Here is a 16,262-nt window from a genome sequence, read left to right as displayed (position 1 = left end):
TTTTGCCTTGGATGGTGTCAGGTTGAGTGTTGTTGGAGCTGCACTCATCCAGACATGTGGGGAATATTCCACCAAACTGTGACTTGCACCCTGCAGATGGAACAGGCTTCATGGAGTCAGGAGGGAACTTACTCGCTGCAGTATTCCAAGCCTCTAACCTGCTCTTTAACCACAGTGTTTATATGACTCGTTTCTGGTTGTTGGAGGTGGTCACTGCCTGGTAATATTGGGCAAATGTTACCTACCATGTTGCAGCCAAACCTGGATTTTATCCAGACCTTGTTGCAGTGGAACATGGACCGATTCAGTACCTTAGGAGTGAATGGCACTGAACATTGCACAATGATGATTGCGCATCCCCACTGTGACCTTCTCACAGATGGAGGATCATTGATGAAGCAGAAGATTATTTGACCAAAGTTACACGGATTTATTTGGTTCCTTTCAGAAATAGACATGCTCTGTAAACTGCTGTTCTTAGGAATATGTTCTCAGAGTTCCAACCTTCAATCTTGCATGAAGCGGACAGGAACAAGAATAAACCATTCAGTTCAATCATGGTCAACCAACTCCCCATTTCTTCCTTTTGCTACATTGTCTGTCACCATGTAACGGAGGAACCTTGATTACCAAGGCATTCAATTATCCAAGTATTGGATTATCCAGCATGACGACAAGCTTAGCTAAACTGTTATCCGGCATTCAATTAACCAGATGAAATATTCCCCACCCGTGTCCTTCAGATAATTGAGGTTTCTCTGTATTCTCTTCCCCCCATCCCCCACCACAGTGGGACGGTCTGCTCTTTCAAGTCTGGTGGTTAGATACACTATTGTTCTGCCTTTCTCCCATTCTGATCATTTAATCTGAACCTTTTCGACACCCCCCCCCCTTGACTATAACATTAATGTTGCCTCCTTCACACTTCAGTTCAGAAGGAGTCATCTAGGTTGTTCTCTCCCCACAGATGCAGTCTCACTCACTGATCTCCAGCATTTGTTATTTTCAATACAGATACCAGCATCTGTAGTAATTTGCTTCTGCAAAGCCACTTTACTACATTAAAACCATATCCCTCATGCCATTAGTTTCCTGGAATCTACTAAGTTCCGTGATAAACTTGCTCAATAATTGAGCTTCCACAACCCAGTGGGGAAGAGAACTCCAAAACTGAGGTACAAAGAAATTCTTCCTCATCCTAGTCTTCAATGGCATACCCCTTAGGCTAAGATTATATCCCCTCGTGCTTGAGTCACCAGCCAGGGAAAACATCTCAGATACATCCAACCTGTCACACCCACTAAGAATTTTCAAAGTCATTTCACATTCTTGAAGAGACTAAGGAACACAGACCCTATTTCCTCATCTCTCTCCTAGCCAATTCCACATCACAGGGATTAGTGTGGCAAGGCTCAACTGCACTATTTCCAAGACAAATATATTCTTAGATACAGAAGGCCAAAATGGTAAATACTACTCCAAGTTAGGTCTCATTAAGCCTCCATACAGTTGCACTAAGTCTTCAGTTCTGTTTTAAAAACTCTTGCAATAATGGAAAACACTTATTTCGTAGGATCATAGAATCCCGACAGTGTAGGAACAGGTCCTTTGGCCCAAAAGGATCCACACCAATCCTCCGAAGAGGAACCTACCCAGATCCATTCCCCTACCCCATTATTCTATATTTACCCCTGACTAATGCACCTAACTTACATATCCCTGAACACTATGGGCAATTTAGCACAACCAATTCACCTAACTGCTTGATTTAATACATAGCAGCTTTCAATGAGTCATGACCACGAACACCCAGATCCCTATGGACCCCTGTGCTTCCAAACCTCACTTGTTAGGAAATATTCTGCCTTTGTTTTCTTGCTACCCAAATGACTAACTTGACACTTATTCACATCATTTTCCATCTATGTTCTAGACCATTCACCTCCCGTCCTGAAGTCACCAAATCTTTCAAGTTACACTCCCAACATGTTCAGTCATCAGCAAATTTTGAAATTTTACAAATTGATCCCTCTATTCAAATTGTGTACTGAACAGTGTGGACCTAACTGATACTTGCAGTGCCCCAATAATAACAGCCTGCTATTCTGAGATTGATCCATTTATTCCTACTCCCTGCTTTGGATGCCAACCAATCCTCAATCCATATTAATATATTACCATTAATCCATGTACCATGTGTAGTTTAATTCACCAAACTCCTTTGAGACACCTCACAATAAGCCTTCTGAAAATCCAAATACACAACCAATATCCACAAAATTCAACAGGTTTGTTGACTTTGTCCAATTTCACTGATTTTTCTAAATGTTCAATTATCACTTCTTTCAAAATAGATTATAACATTTTCCCTCATCATTGACATGGACCAAACAAACAGGGTTTATCATTTTTCATCTTCCCCACTTAAAATAGTGGGGCCACGTTTACTAATTTGCAGTTAACAGGAACCTTTCCAGAATAGATAGAATCTTAAAAGATAACCAATGCATTCACTTTCTCTTTTAGTCACCTCCTTCAACACAGATGTAGGTCATGTGGTCCAAGCTGATTGATCAATCATGTCCAAAGATGTGCAGATTAGGTGAACTGGCCATGCTAAATTGTTCAAAGTGTTCAGGGATGTTTAAGTTAGATGCATTAGGTATGGGTAAACATAGTGGAATGGGTGTGGGTGGGTTACTCTTCAGTGGGTCGATATGGACTTGTTGGGCTGCAGGGCCTATTGCCACACTGTAGGGATTCTACAGTTGAATGTTAACTGCTCAAGCACCAACTCTTACTAAAATTAATTGGTTTTATTTCCTCAGTCTCAGCATCATTTTTTTTTCAGTTTTGTTTTCAGCCACATTCAAGAACCTGACAGTTCAGCTCTGGAGAGGTTACAAACAAGATTTACCACAAAAGGTTTCATGGATGAGAAATTAATGATGTAAAGAGTCAAGGGCTGTCCTTTGAGCAGATAGAACAAATGATATTTGATTAGCAATTTAAAACCATAAGGGTTTAGAATGGAAAATAGCTTCCTTTATTTACTTCACGTCTAAAGGATCAAAAAACTCAAGGGTACAAGTTCAAGGTCATTCACACAAAAAATGGAACGTAAGGAAATACAATCAGGACAAAGTGTCAAGATTTGGAAGGCACTGCCTGCAAGATTCAACAGCAGTCTTCAAAAGACTATTGGATAAATCCTTTGGAGAACATTTGCAGGAGAGTGAGAAGAACTATGATTGCTCTCAAAGCAGCAGCAGTATTTTTACTGCCCCCTTCCACATGGTGTTCTTCCAAAATCCTACAGGATCCAGGGATCACTGTTTAAACAATGTTCTGCAATAATAGAACAGGATTTAAACTTCCATGACAGGTTTGGTTTTTTTGACAACAGCAAGGTCTTCGCACTCTGAAATTCTTCAATTCTGGGGCAAGGAATAAAACAACGTGTCTCAGGGCAAGGATCTCACAAAAGATGACTTCGGATTGAAGTCACTAGCAAAAAGAAGCCTAAGATATCAATGAGGTATATGAAGATGGCCCAACTAATTTAAGTTTTAGTTCCAACATTACATGGCATCTTTCTTGATTTAAGGTGGCAGGTCAGAATTCTGTACTCTTTCTGTAACATAGGTCCAAACAGCCCGCTCAATATCACAAGATAGCTAGCTCACAAAATGGACCCCAGTCAAAGTTTATGTCAGCAAAGTGAGGCTTTCGAAGTCCTCTGATGAAACTCTTGAAAAAGATGTCTTGGTTCCCACCTTGCCAAACTCATTAGGCCTTTTCTATTCAGGATCCACTTTGTCCAGGTCAGAAAAGTTCAGGGATCATTCAAGTCATTGCGTCTGAACAGGTAAGAAGTCTCTGGATGGTCTCACTCTCCTGCTTTCTTCCCATGGTCTTGCAATGTCCAAGTGCTACAAAAACAAGATGATCCTTGTTTCTTCTTCCCTTTGCACCACACTTGTGTATTCAGATTGCAGCAACCCTCAGGTACCCGGTCTATCCTTCCTGGACAAGCTTGGACAGGGAGCATCAGTGGGCTATTAAATTACTGAGACATTATAGATAAATATAACCCATTCTCACCACATTGCTTGATATTCTTTGACTTCTGGGCAAGATTGCAAATGAACAATGACTTGGATCTTGTGGTTCAAATACAGAACAGAGGTATTCTCTGCTGTTGAGAGCCACATGAGCATCAGGAGTTTCTGGTACCTCACCAGAAATAGCTACTAGACAGTAGGGCAGTTAATTGCATAGTGGCATGAACTGTCTGCCCAGATTAATTTAGGGCAGCTCCCAGCAGCCTCAAACTCAATAATACAGAAAAAACAAGAGAGTCTTTCAACCACTGGACCTGTTCACACACGCTTCTCCATACACCTTCTTTAAAACAACTCACCCTCCCTCTAACTGTGTCCTACCTGCAGTCAATACATATGAAGGTAATGACTGAGCAGAAGATACCCTTGCTGTTGTTACACTAACAACCCAATCAAAATCCACTTCACCACAGACAGGAAATCAAAGCTATCATTGTCTGTCAGGTTGGGCACTGGTTCTACCCATGAGCCAATGGGGAGCTCTTAAACACAGAGTCAGAAATGTACAGCATGGAAATAGACCCTTCGGTCCAACCCATCCATGCGGACCAGATATCCCAACCCAATCTAGTCCCACCTGCCAGCACCTGGCCCACATTCCTCCAAACCCTTCCTATTCATATACTCATCCAGATGCCTCTTAAATGTTGCAATTGTACCAGCCTCCACCACATCCTCTGGCAGCTCATTCCATATACTTACCACCTTCTGCGTGAAAAAGTTACCCCTTAGGTCTCTTTTATGTCTTTCCCCTCTCACCCTAAACCTATGCCCTCTAGTTCTGGACTCCCCGACCCCAGGGAAAAGACTTTGTCTATTTATACTATCCATGCCGCTCAATGTTGTAAATCTCTAAGATCACCCCTCAGCCTCCGACGCTCCAGGGAAAACAGCCCCAGCCTGTTCAGCCTCTCCCTGTAGTTCAGATCCTCCAACCCTGGCAACATCCTTGTCAATCTTTTCTGAACCCTTTCAAGTTTCACAACATCTTTCGGATAGGAAGAGACCAGAATCGCATGCAATATTCCAACAGTGGCCTAACCAAGGTCCTGTACAGCCACAACATGACCTCCCAACTCCTGTATTCAATACTCTGACCAATAAAGGAAAGCATACCAAACACCTCCTTCACTATCCTGTCTACCTGCGACTCCACTTTCAAGGAGCTATGAACCTGCACTCCAAGGTCTCTTTGTTCAGCAACGCTCCCTAGGACCTTACCATTAAGTGTATAAGTCCTGCTAAGATTTGCTTTCCCAAAATGCAGCTCCCCGCATTTATCTGAATTAAACTCCATCTGCCACTTCTCAGCCCATTGGCCTATCTGGTCCAGATCCTGTTGTAATCTGAGGTAACCCTCTTCGCTGTCCACTACACCTCCAATTTTGGTGTCATCTGCAAACTTACTGAACGTACCTCTTATGCTCACATCCAAATCATTTATGTAAATGACAAAAAGTAGAGGGCCCAGCACAGATTCTTGTGGCACTCCACTAGTCACAGGCCTCCAGTCTGAAAAACAACCCTCCACCACCACCCTCTGTCTTCTACCTTTGAGCCAGTTCTGTATTCAAATGGCTAGTTCTCCCTGTATTCAGTGAGATCTAACCTTGCTAATCAGTCTCCCATGGGGAACCTTGTCGAATGCCTTACTGAAGTCCATATAGATCATATCTCCAGCTCTGCCCTCAATCTTCTTTGTTACTTCATCAAAAAACTCAATCAAGTTTGAGAGACATGATTTCCCACACATAACGCCATGTTGACTATCCCGAATCAGTCCTGGCTTTTCCAAATACATGTACATCCTGTCCCTCAGGATTCCCTCCAACAACTTGCCCACCACCTCAGGCTCACTGGTCTATAGATCCTTGGCTTGTCCTTACCACCCTTCTTAAACAGTGGCACCACGTTTGCCAACTTTGTGTCTTCCGGCACCTCACCTGTGACTATCCATGACAAATATCTCAGCAAGAGGCCCAGCAATCACTTCTCTAGTACAGCTGATCAGGCCCTGGGACTTAAGTGCCTCATTATCCATGAGCATTGTATCAAATTAGTTGGAACAAGATGGATGAAGGTCTTGTCACAACAACTTGCTGCAAAACTAACACCAAATCCAAAGAAAGCAGATTGGAAACCAATTCCTTTAGATCCTGGATCAGGTGGTTTCCAATTTCCAGTTTCAAATTCAGCAAGTGGGAAAAAGCTTAATTGGCTCCTCTGCCCACTGCTTTAAATAGCTGTTACATTAGTTCCACAGACAGTCATTGGTGAGGGGTTAAAAAACAACCTGAAAAAGAGATGTTATGACACACCTTTGGCACAGGTGAGACTTGAACCCAGATCTTCTGGTCCAGACATAGGGACACGATCACTGTGCCATAGAGCCACTTAACTCATTTCACATGATGCCTCAACAAGACATTCCAGAATAATCAACAGCCTCAGAGACAGATCCTACCAAAGGCATCAACAAAAGCATTCAAATCAATTGTAGCCTCTACCAGACACAGGCTTAGAATAGCTACACATCATAAATCAAGTCAAACCTGCGATGTTCCTGGTCACTCTGGTTCAGCTATGTACGCAGTAAACAGATTGTTCTATCAAAGGAACTGCATTGTGATTTTAAAAGCCTTGTGCCAGAATTTAACTTGCCTGTTACAAGGAGGGATTAAGAGCAATGGGCAAGTACAGTAATTTAAAAAAGTAACTTTTCCCTTTAAACCAATATTCACAATTTTCTTTGTTTACAATTGCTGTATTGGTCAACATATTCTCTCCCCATTCTTCCATCAAAATCCTCAATTTAATCACCATGCTGAGAAAAGTGAGTTGTAAGAAACATCATATAACTAACAATTTCCCATCACATGTGGCATGTCATGAGCAAAATGTACACAGCATGTAGATAACCAATAGGTTCAAGATTAAGCATATCATCTCCAAGGAAGTTGCTTTAAAAGGGCAAAATGTTTTTTTAAAACAGGAAGTGAAGTTTGTTAATTTCCACTTCATTGAATATTACATTTGTGGTGGTACCCAATGCTTCATATCTCTGTGCAGGGTGCCTCAGTATAGACACCTATTTGGAAACAAAGTACTGTAGGTATTTAATTTTAATTCTTTTTCATATTGCCAATCAACTGTGTCACAAGATTCCAATGCAACATATATTTGTCGTGAGGCAAATGAACTGTAATGAATGAGGGGCTGCGAATCACTGCTGTCGCGCAGGCTCAGTTCTGTGTGTTTTAACAGTGCTCCAAAACAAACCACTCCTTTGAAATCTTCTTGCACTTGTAGATCCAATTCGATCCCCTCAACATTTTGCTCCAAACTTTTCCTATTAAAATTAGAAGCTCAAAATGTCTAAAATATATTTAAACCAGTAAAAGCAACCCTTGGTGATATCTTATCGTAGATGTACCTTATCAACAGAAATAATAGAAATAATGTGAATACCATAAATGCAGAGGCGCATTCCCTTCGTTAACCAAAATATTGTCATGACTGTTCATGATTTGAGTATAAAAAAAAGTGTGTCTACTTCAGTGGAACACTGTCAATGTAGTCAAGGATAGTTTCTTTCTCTCCCTGCCCCCAAGTCACTCATTTTTCCAGCCAATGATACCCTTTCATTTCTCAAAGTATTTTCACTGAAATGTCAAAGAACCAATGATGAAAGTATTCATGCCATACCTCCTTTGGATGTTCTGGGTGGTTTATCAGCAGTGAAGCTAAGCCATCTCCATTTACTCAGTGCCCAACAATCAAAATATGACATTAAACACAAGGTAAAGCTCATGATCCTCATTATACTTCAGGCATACATCCCTAATTGTTCCTGAGGTGCTGAGCTGCCTTTTTGAACTACTGCAGTCCACTTATTGTAGGAGACCCACAACGCCATTAAATACGATCCAGCAACACTGAAGAAATGGCAATACATTTCCGAGCCAAGATGACAAGTTGCTTGGAGGGAACTTTGCACGCAGTGACAAACAATAGTGAAGGGACTCCGTGTTTATGGATCCAGTATTTATCAAGGCAACTGCTTTGTCCTGGATGGCATCAAGTTTTGAGTAATGTTGGAGCTGCCCCCACCCCAGCGCGTGGGGAGTTTTCCATCACATTCCTCCCTTGTGCCTTGCAGATGGTGGGCAGACTTTCAGGAGCCAGGTGAGTTAGTCACTGTAGGATCCCCAGTCCCTGTCATCAAGGCCATGTCACGGCATTTATTATACAGTTACAGGAAAAGATAACATCAAATCAAATTATTATATAGGTACCATTCTGCAGTCCAGCTAAGAATTTGGAAATTTATAGGGTTCAATGAAGACCGCTACATGGAGATAAACTGTGGCAATTTTGGACAAATGAACATAGACACTGTATTTAGTACCAACATAGGAACTTGAATTTTTAAGACAAGCAACCCCAAAGCCTTCAGGAAAGGTAGGTCTTGACCTGCCTGGTTAATTATTACCCACTCCGGATGATGCCTGACCTGCTGAGCAATCCCAGTGTTTGTTTTATTCCCTTCAGGAGATCCTTACCTCGGCTGAATGTGAGACTGAAGTTATTGCCACTCAAGGCCTCCCGTGGCTTTTCCCCAATTCCAAATGGAGTGAATTGTTCCACATTTCCAAGAGGAGATACCAATCAGGGCTCCTTTATAAATGTAGAGTTCTGCACCATGACAGAACAGTCAAAACAGAGAGGCAAACCACTCCCTTTCAGGATGAGTCATCTGCTGTTTTCTGACCCTTTTAAGTTTCAGAAATATCAGACAGCCACTTTAACAGCTGTCAAACCGAAAGTACACAAGGTAAGTGAGAGCTTAGGTTGCCAGCTGCTCATTACGTAGGGTGCCAGGGGCCTGGTACATAATACTGTTCGGGGAGGGGGGAGGGGGGAGGAAAAGAAAACAATTTTATTAGTCTGATTTTTCCAACGAAATATTTTACCTAATTTCATCAGAATTCTCATTCAGAAGATGACTCTCAGAGAACTTCAAGCATAGAGGAACTGCTCAGTGGAATCTTTAATTCCCTAGCAATTCCTTCAGAGTCTGCTACCATGGATATGCCACAGAATTAGTGCACGCAACTCTTCTCCATACCCACAAAGCAACTCTGACCCATGGAACTTTCAACAAAGCTTAGTTTTAAATTTGAGAGATTGAGATACACTCAGTTGGAGAAGGAGAGACACAGCAACCAAATGCAAAAACATCAACTTCCTTTGCACTGAACAAAAAGAATGTGTGAAGCCTGTTACTTGTGGGTTGTGCCAGAATGAAAATACTTTGGGCATTCCTTCACAGATTGAATGACATTTTGCTCAATCATCCACTGGTTTTTAATCTAAATGTTCCTCAAAAGGAACATTTTCTTTCCTTAAAAAGAAAACTGGCTCACAAACAGATGGCTGAAATAAAAAAACTAATCGACTTTGCATAACTACATTTGAAACTTCTGGTTACCAACGCAGACACACCTACATAGCAACACTTCATGAGCTTCCTCCTCTGAGGTCATAGCAATCCACCTTTGGGAAAATAGTTCTTAGCACTAACCCTTCTGAAGATTTAACAAGAACTAACAATGGTGTATGGTTTAAACACTTTTCAAAATGGAAAGTGTTAGAATTTTAAACAATGTATTCTTACAATCAAAGCACTCTGCAATATTTTCCACTTTGAGTGAAAGTCAACACACAACACTGTCTGCCCACAAGCAAGGCAGAGAACAGAAATTATCTTTTTTAGAGGACTGTGAAGAAATAAGTTACTACACAAGCTCTTTGTTTAAACTGTTCAATTTGAAGTTATTGCCAGACATACTGTACTTCACTGGTTGGAGAGCGCTCCACCGGACAATAGCTGTGAGCTGTAACCTGCTCACTCCCATACAATGCGTGCTCAATGCTAGATGGGGAACAAGGGCACACCCCTGGTGGTAGAGAAAACCATTACAGAATATAGCTGTAGCATGCTAAAGGGAAACAAAACAAAACAGCTCAACAATGTCAGTATCAAAAATGAAACAAGTAGTCCACAACTCAAGGATTGTTCCTTTATCAGAACTATTTCAAAAGGAACACAGTCTGCAACAAAACTATAAACTCATTTTCATCATTGAGATTTGTGGTGTCCTAACATTTTGCCCTTTAAGCTCAAGAGTTCCAACACTTGCTGTTTTCTCTCCTTAAAGCAAGTAATATTTCTCTTCCAAAGAACTAAAACACTCAGCTTTTCACATCACTGAATACTCAGGGTAGTCAGTTACAAAAATGACAATATTGAAAGTGAGCCTGATCTCTTGATTTAACATTCTAAGTACTGTTTAAGAGTGGGTCAAACTGAGGACTTAGAATTCTTGGGTCTAAATTTGCCTGTTCAAAAATATCTGGTGAGGAAGCAGCATACACACAACCTCACTGCAAATGTGTGACTGTGATCACCGGTTATAATAAAACACTTTGCTCATTCCACAGGGAAAATCTACAGCACTGCATTAACATTCCAATATGGAAAAAGTCTACTCTGCAGATATTTTCAATTTTCTCTTCAGAGTTCACCTGCCAGCAAATTCAAAAGAAATTCAATTACAGTTGAAAACATAGATAAGACGTGAGAACAGAGAATGTTAAATTGAAGTTGTTTCTAAGTGATGCCAAGAAATAAGCCTTCCTTTGGCAGAAACCCCTGACAGCAAAAAAAAGCATTTACTGTTTACTTCAAATCATTCCAAGACTTTTGCATTTCAAATAAGTACAATAATAACTTTAATAAACTGAAAAAATTGCCTCTCTAGTTACAGTACATTGTGAAAATATGAACAGATTTAAACATTAAATATTTGAAGGCACTTCAATAGAAAAGCACCTACATTTACTTGTTACTTCTACTCACATGTACACTATTTAGTTGTGCACCTTTACAACCAATAGTTTAAAATAACTAAGGGAGACCAATGATGATACTATCGTAAAGAACAGAAAAACACAGCAGTGAGAAATATCTCTGTAGTCCAACACACAGACTGGAAATTTCTTAAAGTTGCAGGCAAAATATGCAGATTATGCGTCTTTTCACATGGAAAGGGTGCTTACATTTCATTTAAGCAATAACTCAGGTTGTTAAATTTAGGATAAAACGAGAGCAGGTTGGTGGATTTTCAGCAGTCAATAAAATTACAGCATTCAGTTCTGCTCACGAATACCCACCAGCAATACTTAATCATAGCAAAGTCATCAAACATCCAATGCGATATATTCAGAGGGACACACAAAAAAAAGCAGGGAGTATAATATATCGACTAACTCCCAAATACCTGCTTGCTCTGAACAGCTGTTCTGTCTGCAACTAAGATGCAAACTCCTCTTGTTCAGAAAAAAAAAGTCTTTCTCCATCTCCCTGTTTTATTGAAATTGTGAGCAGCACAAGTTCATGCTGGAGTTAACCTTCTGAAACACACCCATTGGAAAGAGAGAAAGCCAGAGAGCAAACACAAAAGGAGTGAGAAGCAGAGCGGGACAGAATGCAGAGGCAGTGAGCACAGGAAAAGGAGCCGAGAGAGAGTTGTGGGGGTTAGGAGCTTAAGGTGGTTCAGGTAAAGGGCAGCCGGGGGTAGTCTCACCGGGTCTGACTTGCAAAGAGCCGTCCTTTCGGCTGCACCACAGCGCCTTGTCGCCGCTCTGCACGATGTAATGGTCCTTGGCTTGGAAAAGCTCCATGGTTTCGGTATTAGCGGCTCCACATGGCGAAGGAAGCGGCAGATCCGCCGGAGGGATCATGGACTGAGCCCCACTTCCCGGAGAGTAGAGGAGGATCGCGGAGCCCGGCTCCCGGAGCACCACCGTCCCGCCGGCACTCCGCCCCTCTCTCTCTCTCTCTCTCTCTCTCTCCTCTCCTCTCCGCTCCGCCTTCACTGCGCCCTGCCCTTCCCTTCGCCCCTCCTGCGCCGCTCTCTGTTTGTTAGTTTCCTGCAGCCGCACGTGATCCGTTGATCCGCCTCTTTAAGGAGACGGTCACCACGCCCGGGGGCAGCTTTGCATAAAAGGGACTTTGTCCTCATGTATCAGCTGCAATAAAGTTCTTTAATCCTCAGTGGAAATTATCTTTGAAGTTTTGTATTAGGAATGTTGCCTTAACCTCACCAGAATAACCCTCCAAACCTGCACTCCTCCCCTCACTTCTGATTTTAATCATTCCATCCTTGGAAATGTTCCTGTATCCGAAAGTCTAAAAAACCATTGCTAACAGTTCCTGTCTGTATCATTTTTTCTCTTGATAGGACACTTAATAAAAGCAACTTCATTGCCCTAATAACTCCCAATGTCAGAGCAAGTACCCTGGAAAGGTTTTACAAGATTGAAGGTACTATTCAGGATCAGTGATTTGGTGCTGATTTTTCTATACTAGTATGGATGAATGATTTTATTGTCATGTATATTTTACAGTTAGAAAAACAGTAAAATAGAGTGAAAGGCTTTCCACTGTCGGCATGATTCGGTGCCATTTAGGATTATTTTAAGAATTAAAAAAAGATATAGCTTTTAGATAATCCAGTAATCTAATATTCGAGAGACACAAGTTTAAATCCCATCCCAGGTACTGGAGGAATTTAAATTCTATGAATTAACAAAATGTCAATCTATTAACAATAACCATAATTGATCGTGTTCTTTTAAAACTCCCATCTGGTTCACTGATGTCCTTCAGAAAAGACACTCTGTTGACCTGAACCTGGCCTGATGATATGATTCCATACCATATGGTTCATTCTTAATTGCCCTCGGACATTGCCAAGGAAGCCACTCAATTGCAGAGGCGTATCACCACCTGTTAAGGGCAATTAGGAATGGGCAATAAATATTGGCCTTAATGGAGACATTCACATCCTAAACTCGTTTTAGGTTAAAAAATTGCAGTAGTGTTGTCAATGAAATATAGCAAGAGAAAGTGAGAAGAGACTGCAGTGGGATATAAACCTTGAGATAGACAGACGTGGACCAAGTGGCCTGTTGCTATGGAAAACATTCAAAATAATTCCATGGTCCAATTTTCAGCAAATTTTGGAATGTAACAGGAGAGCTTTAGCAGAGTCCAAAAGAGCAGCCCTGCAGACACAACCACAAGAGGTGAAGGAGTATGATTAAAATCACATTCCCCAGATCTTCAGCAAAGGATCTTTTCCTCCTGCCAGAACATGGTACTAGAAGGTCAATGTCAGTTTCTGCTGGCAATCCCCACTCATCCTGGCTGGTTCAATGTTGGATTTGGAGAATGCATTATTTAATAAGAAAGTGGCTGTTGTGCATTTAGCATACAGTAAATTAACTTGAGGGTCACTGTTTATCATGATTGAATCAATCAGGTTGCATCTTCATTACATGCTAGAATTTTAAAGTCAATATTTATTTTCAGGATACAGTTAATAATGATGCATTTCTTGCCTACATGACATCAAACATATTTAAACATGGTACAATTCATCATGGTGTGTTCAAATCATTATTTTGTGGAATAAATTGATTCAGTCTGTTTCTAATCACAAAAAGCTGTAAACCGAAAGTTTTACTTGTTCTGTATTTCTTAAACCATAAATTCAATTTATAACACCTTTTGATGAGGATACTAAGCATGATGACAGGCAAGCAATAAAGTAATGGTACACCTGCAATCGGGCAGTTTAACTGGAGAAGGAAAATATGTCCTGATAGCACTGGAGCAATCTCACAATGACAACGCTCCATTGGAATCCAAAAGTTTTACTTTTAGGTTTAGTGTTTAACAGGGGAAACAGGAGCAACATGGATTTCAGTAAGATGAGGTGGTGGAGGATCCAGAACTTCAATCTCATCTGTACATTAGCAAGATTGAGTTGGGGTTTTGAACATTGACAGTACTGCATTGCAAAGGTGGCAGGGTCTTATGGAGTTCCTAAATACCAACAGCAATGTGTTTGTCATTGGGTATTTGTAGGGAGAGCCAGAATTAAGTTGATGCCTCACACTCTAATTCACTACATGACCCTGAGTGATTCTGGATTAGTGGTGCTGGAAAAGCACAGCAGTTCAGGCAGTATCCAAGGAGCAGTAAAATCGACATTTCGGGCAAAAGCTAATCCAGAAACTGGTTTCCAGCATCTGCAGTCATTGTTTTTACCTAGATGATTTTAACCCCACTGCAAATCCTCTTGCAAGGATGCCTGCCTTGAAGAAGTTTTCCTCCTCTCTCTACAAGAATCTCAGGGAGTCCCTCTCCCACTGCAACTTCCAGGTCATTTACTCTGCCTTAAGCTCTTCAACCATGTCCTGAAACAGACTCGCTACCATAGCCACATTTGCTTCCTCAGTGCCTGCCTCCGTAACCAACTCATCCCACATGGACTCCGGGCCACCTTTAAACCAGCAGAGTTCAGATCCGAACAGGACACACAGTACAGACTGCAGATTCAAAAACACCAGCAACGATTCTCCTTCCAGATCCTCCGCTACACGCTTGCAGCAAATGCCAGCACCTAACCTCAGTCAGCCATGCCTCAACTGAGGGCCACACTCTCTCAGAATTGCAAAGGACCCCTCCTTTACTATATCCTCAAGAGAATTCATTTAAAAGCAGTATTCCTGATGAAGGGCTTTTGCCCGAAATGTCGATTTTACTGCTCCTCGGATGCTGCCTGAACTGCTGTGCTTTTCCAGCACCAGTAATCCAGAATCTGGTTTCCAGCATCTGCAGTCATTGTTTTTACCTATGACCCTGAGTGAGAATCATACACCCAGATCAAAGGACAGGCCAACCACTAGGCCCTGTACTGTGACTGTGGCGAGCCCTCTTTTGCTTTCTCAACACAGCATCAGCCCTGGAATATTGACCAATCTATAACAGAGATGTGGCTCCCTCTGTGGGCGTGTTACTAAAATGCATCTACACAGGCAAATGTTGACAATTTGCACTTTCAATGTGCTACTGTGCTTGATTGTCACTTTTCTTTTACATTAGGAAAAGTTATATGTGAAAAATAATAACGTATTTGCTAATGCTGGCGTAGAACACAGCAAAATTCTTAACACAGTCATGTTATCAGAAAGCATAGAATGGTGTATGACTGGAAACAACAATTATTAGTAATTTAGCAAAACGATGCATTCTGAAAGGAATGATTCAATTTATTTGGTTACATGCTTTAAAATTGTTCTTTTTTTGGCTCCATCTTTCCCATTTGGAAATATTGAACTAATAATAAATGTTGCAGGCATATATTTGTAATACCAAACTTTTATTCATAAATGAAATTGGAATCTATATATTAAATACTTAAGCATTCAGAACTTAAGCAAAAGCAGAGACTGATATATGGGTTTGTGTGTATTGGGACCTGTTGTGCAGTGGCATATACATGGCATTTTACAGCTGGGAATTTGATTCAAAACCAGTCTAGACTGATGGATTGAAAGTCTGCTTCTTGGCTACAGAAACCTATGTTTAATGGTTTTGGGCAGTAACAGTCCATTTCCAATGGGCTACAGCATTCAAACCTGCTCCTAATTTAACACCGGTTTTGGCAGCATTAATCTGAAACATAAAAGAATGATTGCCATGTGTATATGAAAGAATGCTGCACTGGTATGGTAGGCTGGTGTAGTTCTTTGCTGAGGAAGGAAAATTGGGTAAGGCCAAAAAACCCGATCTGGTGATCAGTCAGTTAACCTGTGCTTGTTCACTGTGATACAGATGCTGCCTGTTCATTGAAGTCATAGAAGCATGCAACCCAGACTAAACATGCCATTGAATTGCTACATCCCTCAGGAGGGTAACCACTGTCACATCACCCTAACCCCTGGAGGAGAAGGTTGCCAATTTTACAAAAGCCCAGTGGTAACCACTGAAGGCGCTGAGCATATTCAGATCTAAGTCTTTCTCTCATACACCACTTCCCATTATTCTACAAATCATTTCAGTCATCTCAAAGGATGGTCTTGTCTTCTCTCAGCATTCAACCTTCCAGAGCTGTCACTCCACCAGAGCTAGAATGTGACTCTGATCAGCTTCTTCCATTGTGTGTTTCTATATCTATAAACTAGATGATCATTGGATATAGCTTCCACTGTAAGAAGATCATT

At 41.2% G+C, this 16,262-nt stretch overlaps 1 protein-coding gene across 2 annotated transcripts in view; it reads right to left on the bottom strand.

Moving 5' to 3' along the window:
• inpp5f (inositol polyphosphate-5-phosphatase F) overlaps nucleotides 1-12,051 on the bottom strand; it is a 207,954-nt gene extending 195,903 nt beyond the window's left edge. For both annotated transcript variants that reach the window (XM_072557453.1, XM_072557454.1), the window contains exon 1: nucleotides 11,774-12,051. In XM_072557453.1, coding sequence (XP_072413554.1) covers nucleotides 11,774-11,930 — 157 coding nt within the window. In that variant the 5' untranslated portion in view covers nucleotides 11,931-12,051. The remainder of the gene's footprint in view (nucleotides 1-11,773) is intronic.
• Between the last annotated feature and the right edge of the window lie 4,211 nt (nucleotides 12,052-16,262).

Source organism: Chiloscyllium punctatum, chromosome 38, assembly GCF_047496795.1.
Source record: "Chiloscyllium punctatum isolate Juve2018m chromosome 38, sChiPun1.3, whole genome shotgun sequence".
Classification (NCBI taxonomy): domain Eukaryota; kingdom Metazoa; phylum Chordata; class Chondrichthyes; order Orectolobiformes; family Hemiscylliidae; genus Chiloscyllium; species Chiloscyllium punctatum.
The sequence above is the reverse complement of the archived record's forward strand: the minus strand, read 5'-3'. Positions and strand labels throughout refer to the sequence as shown.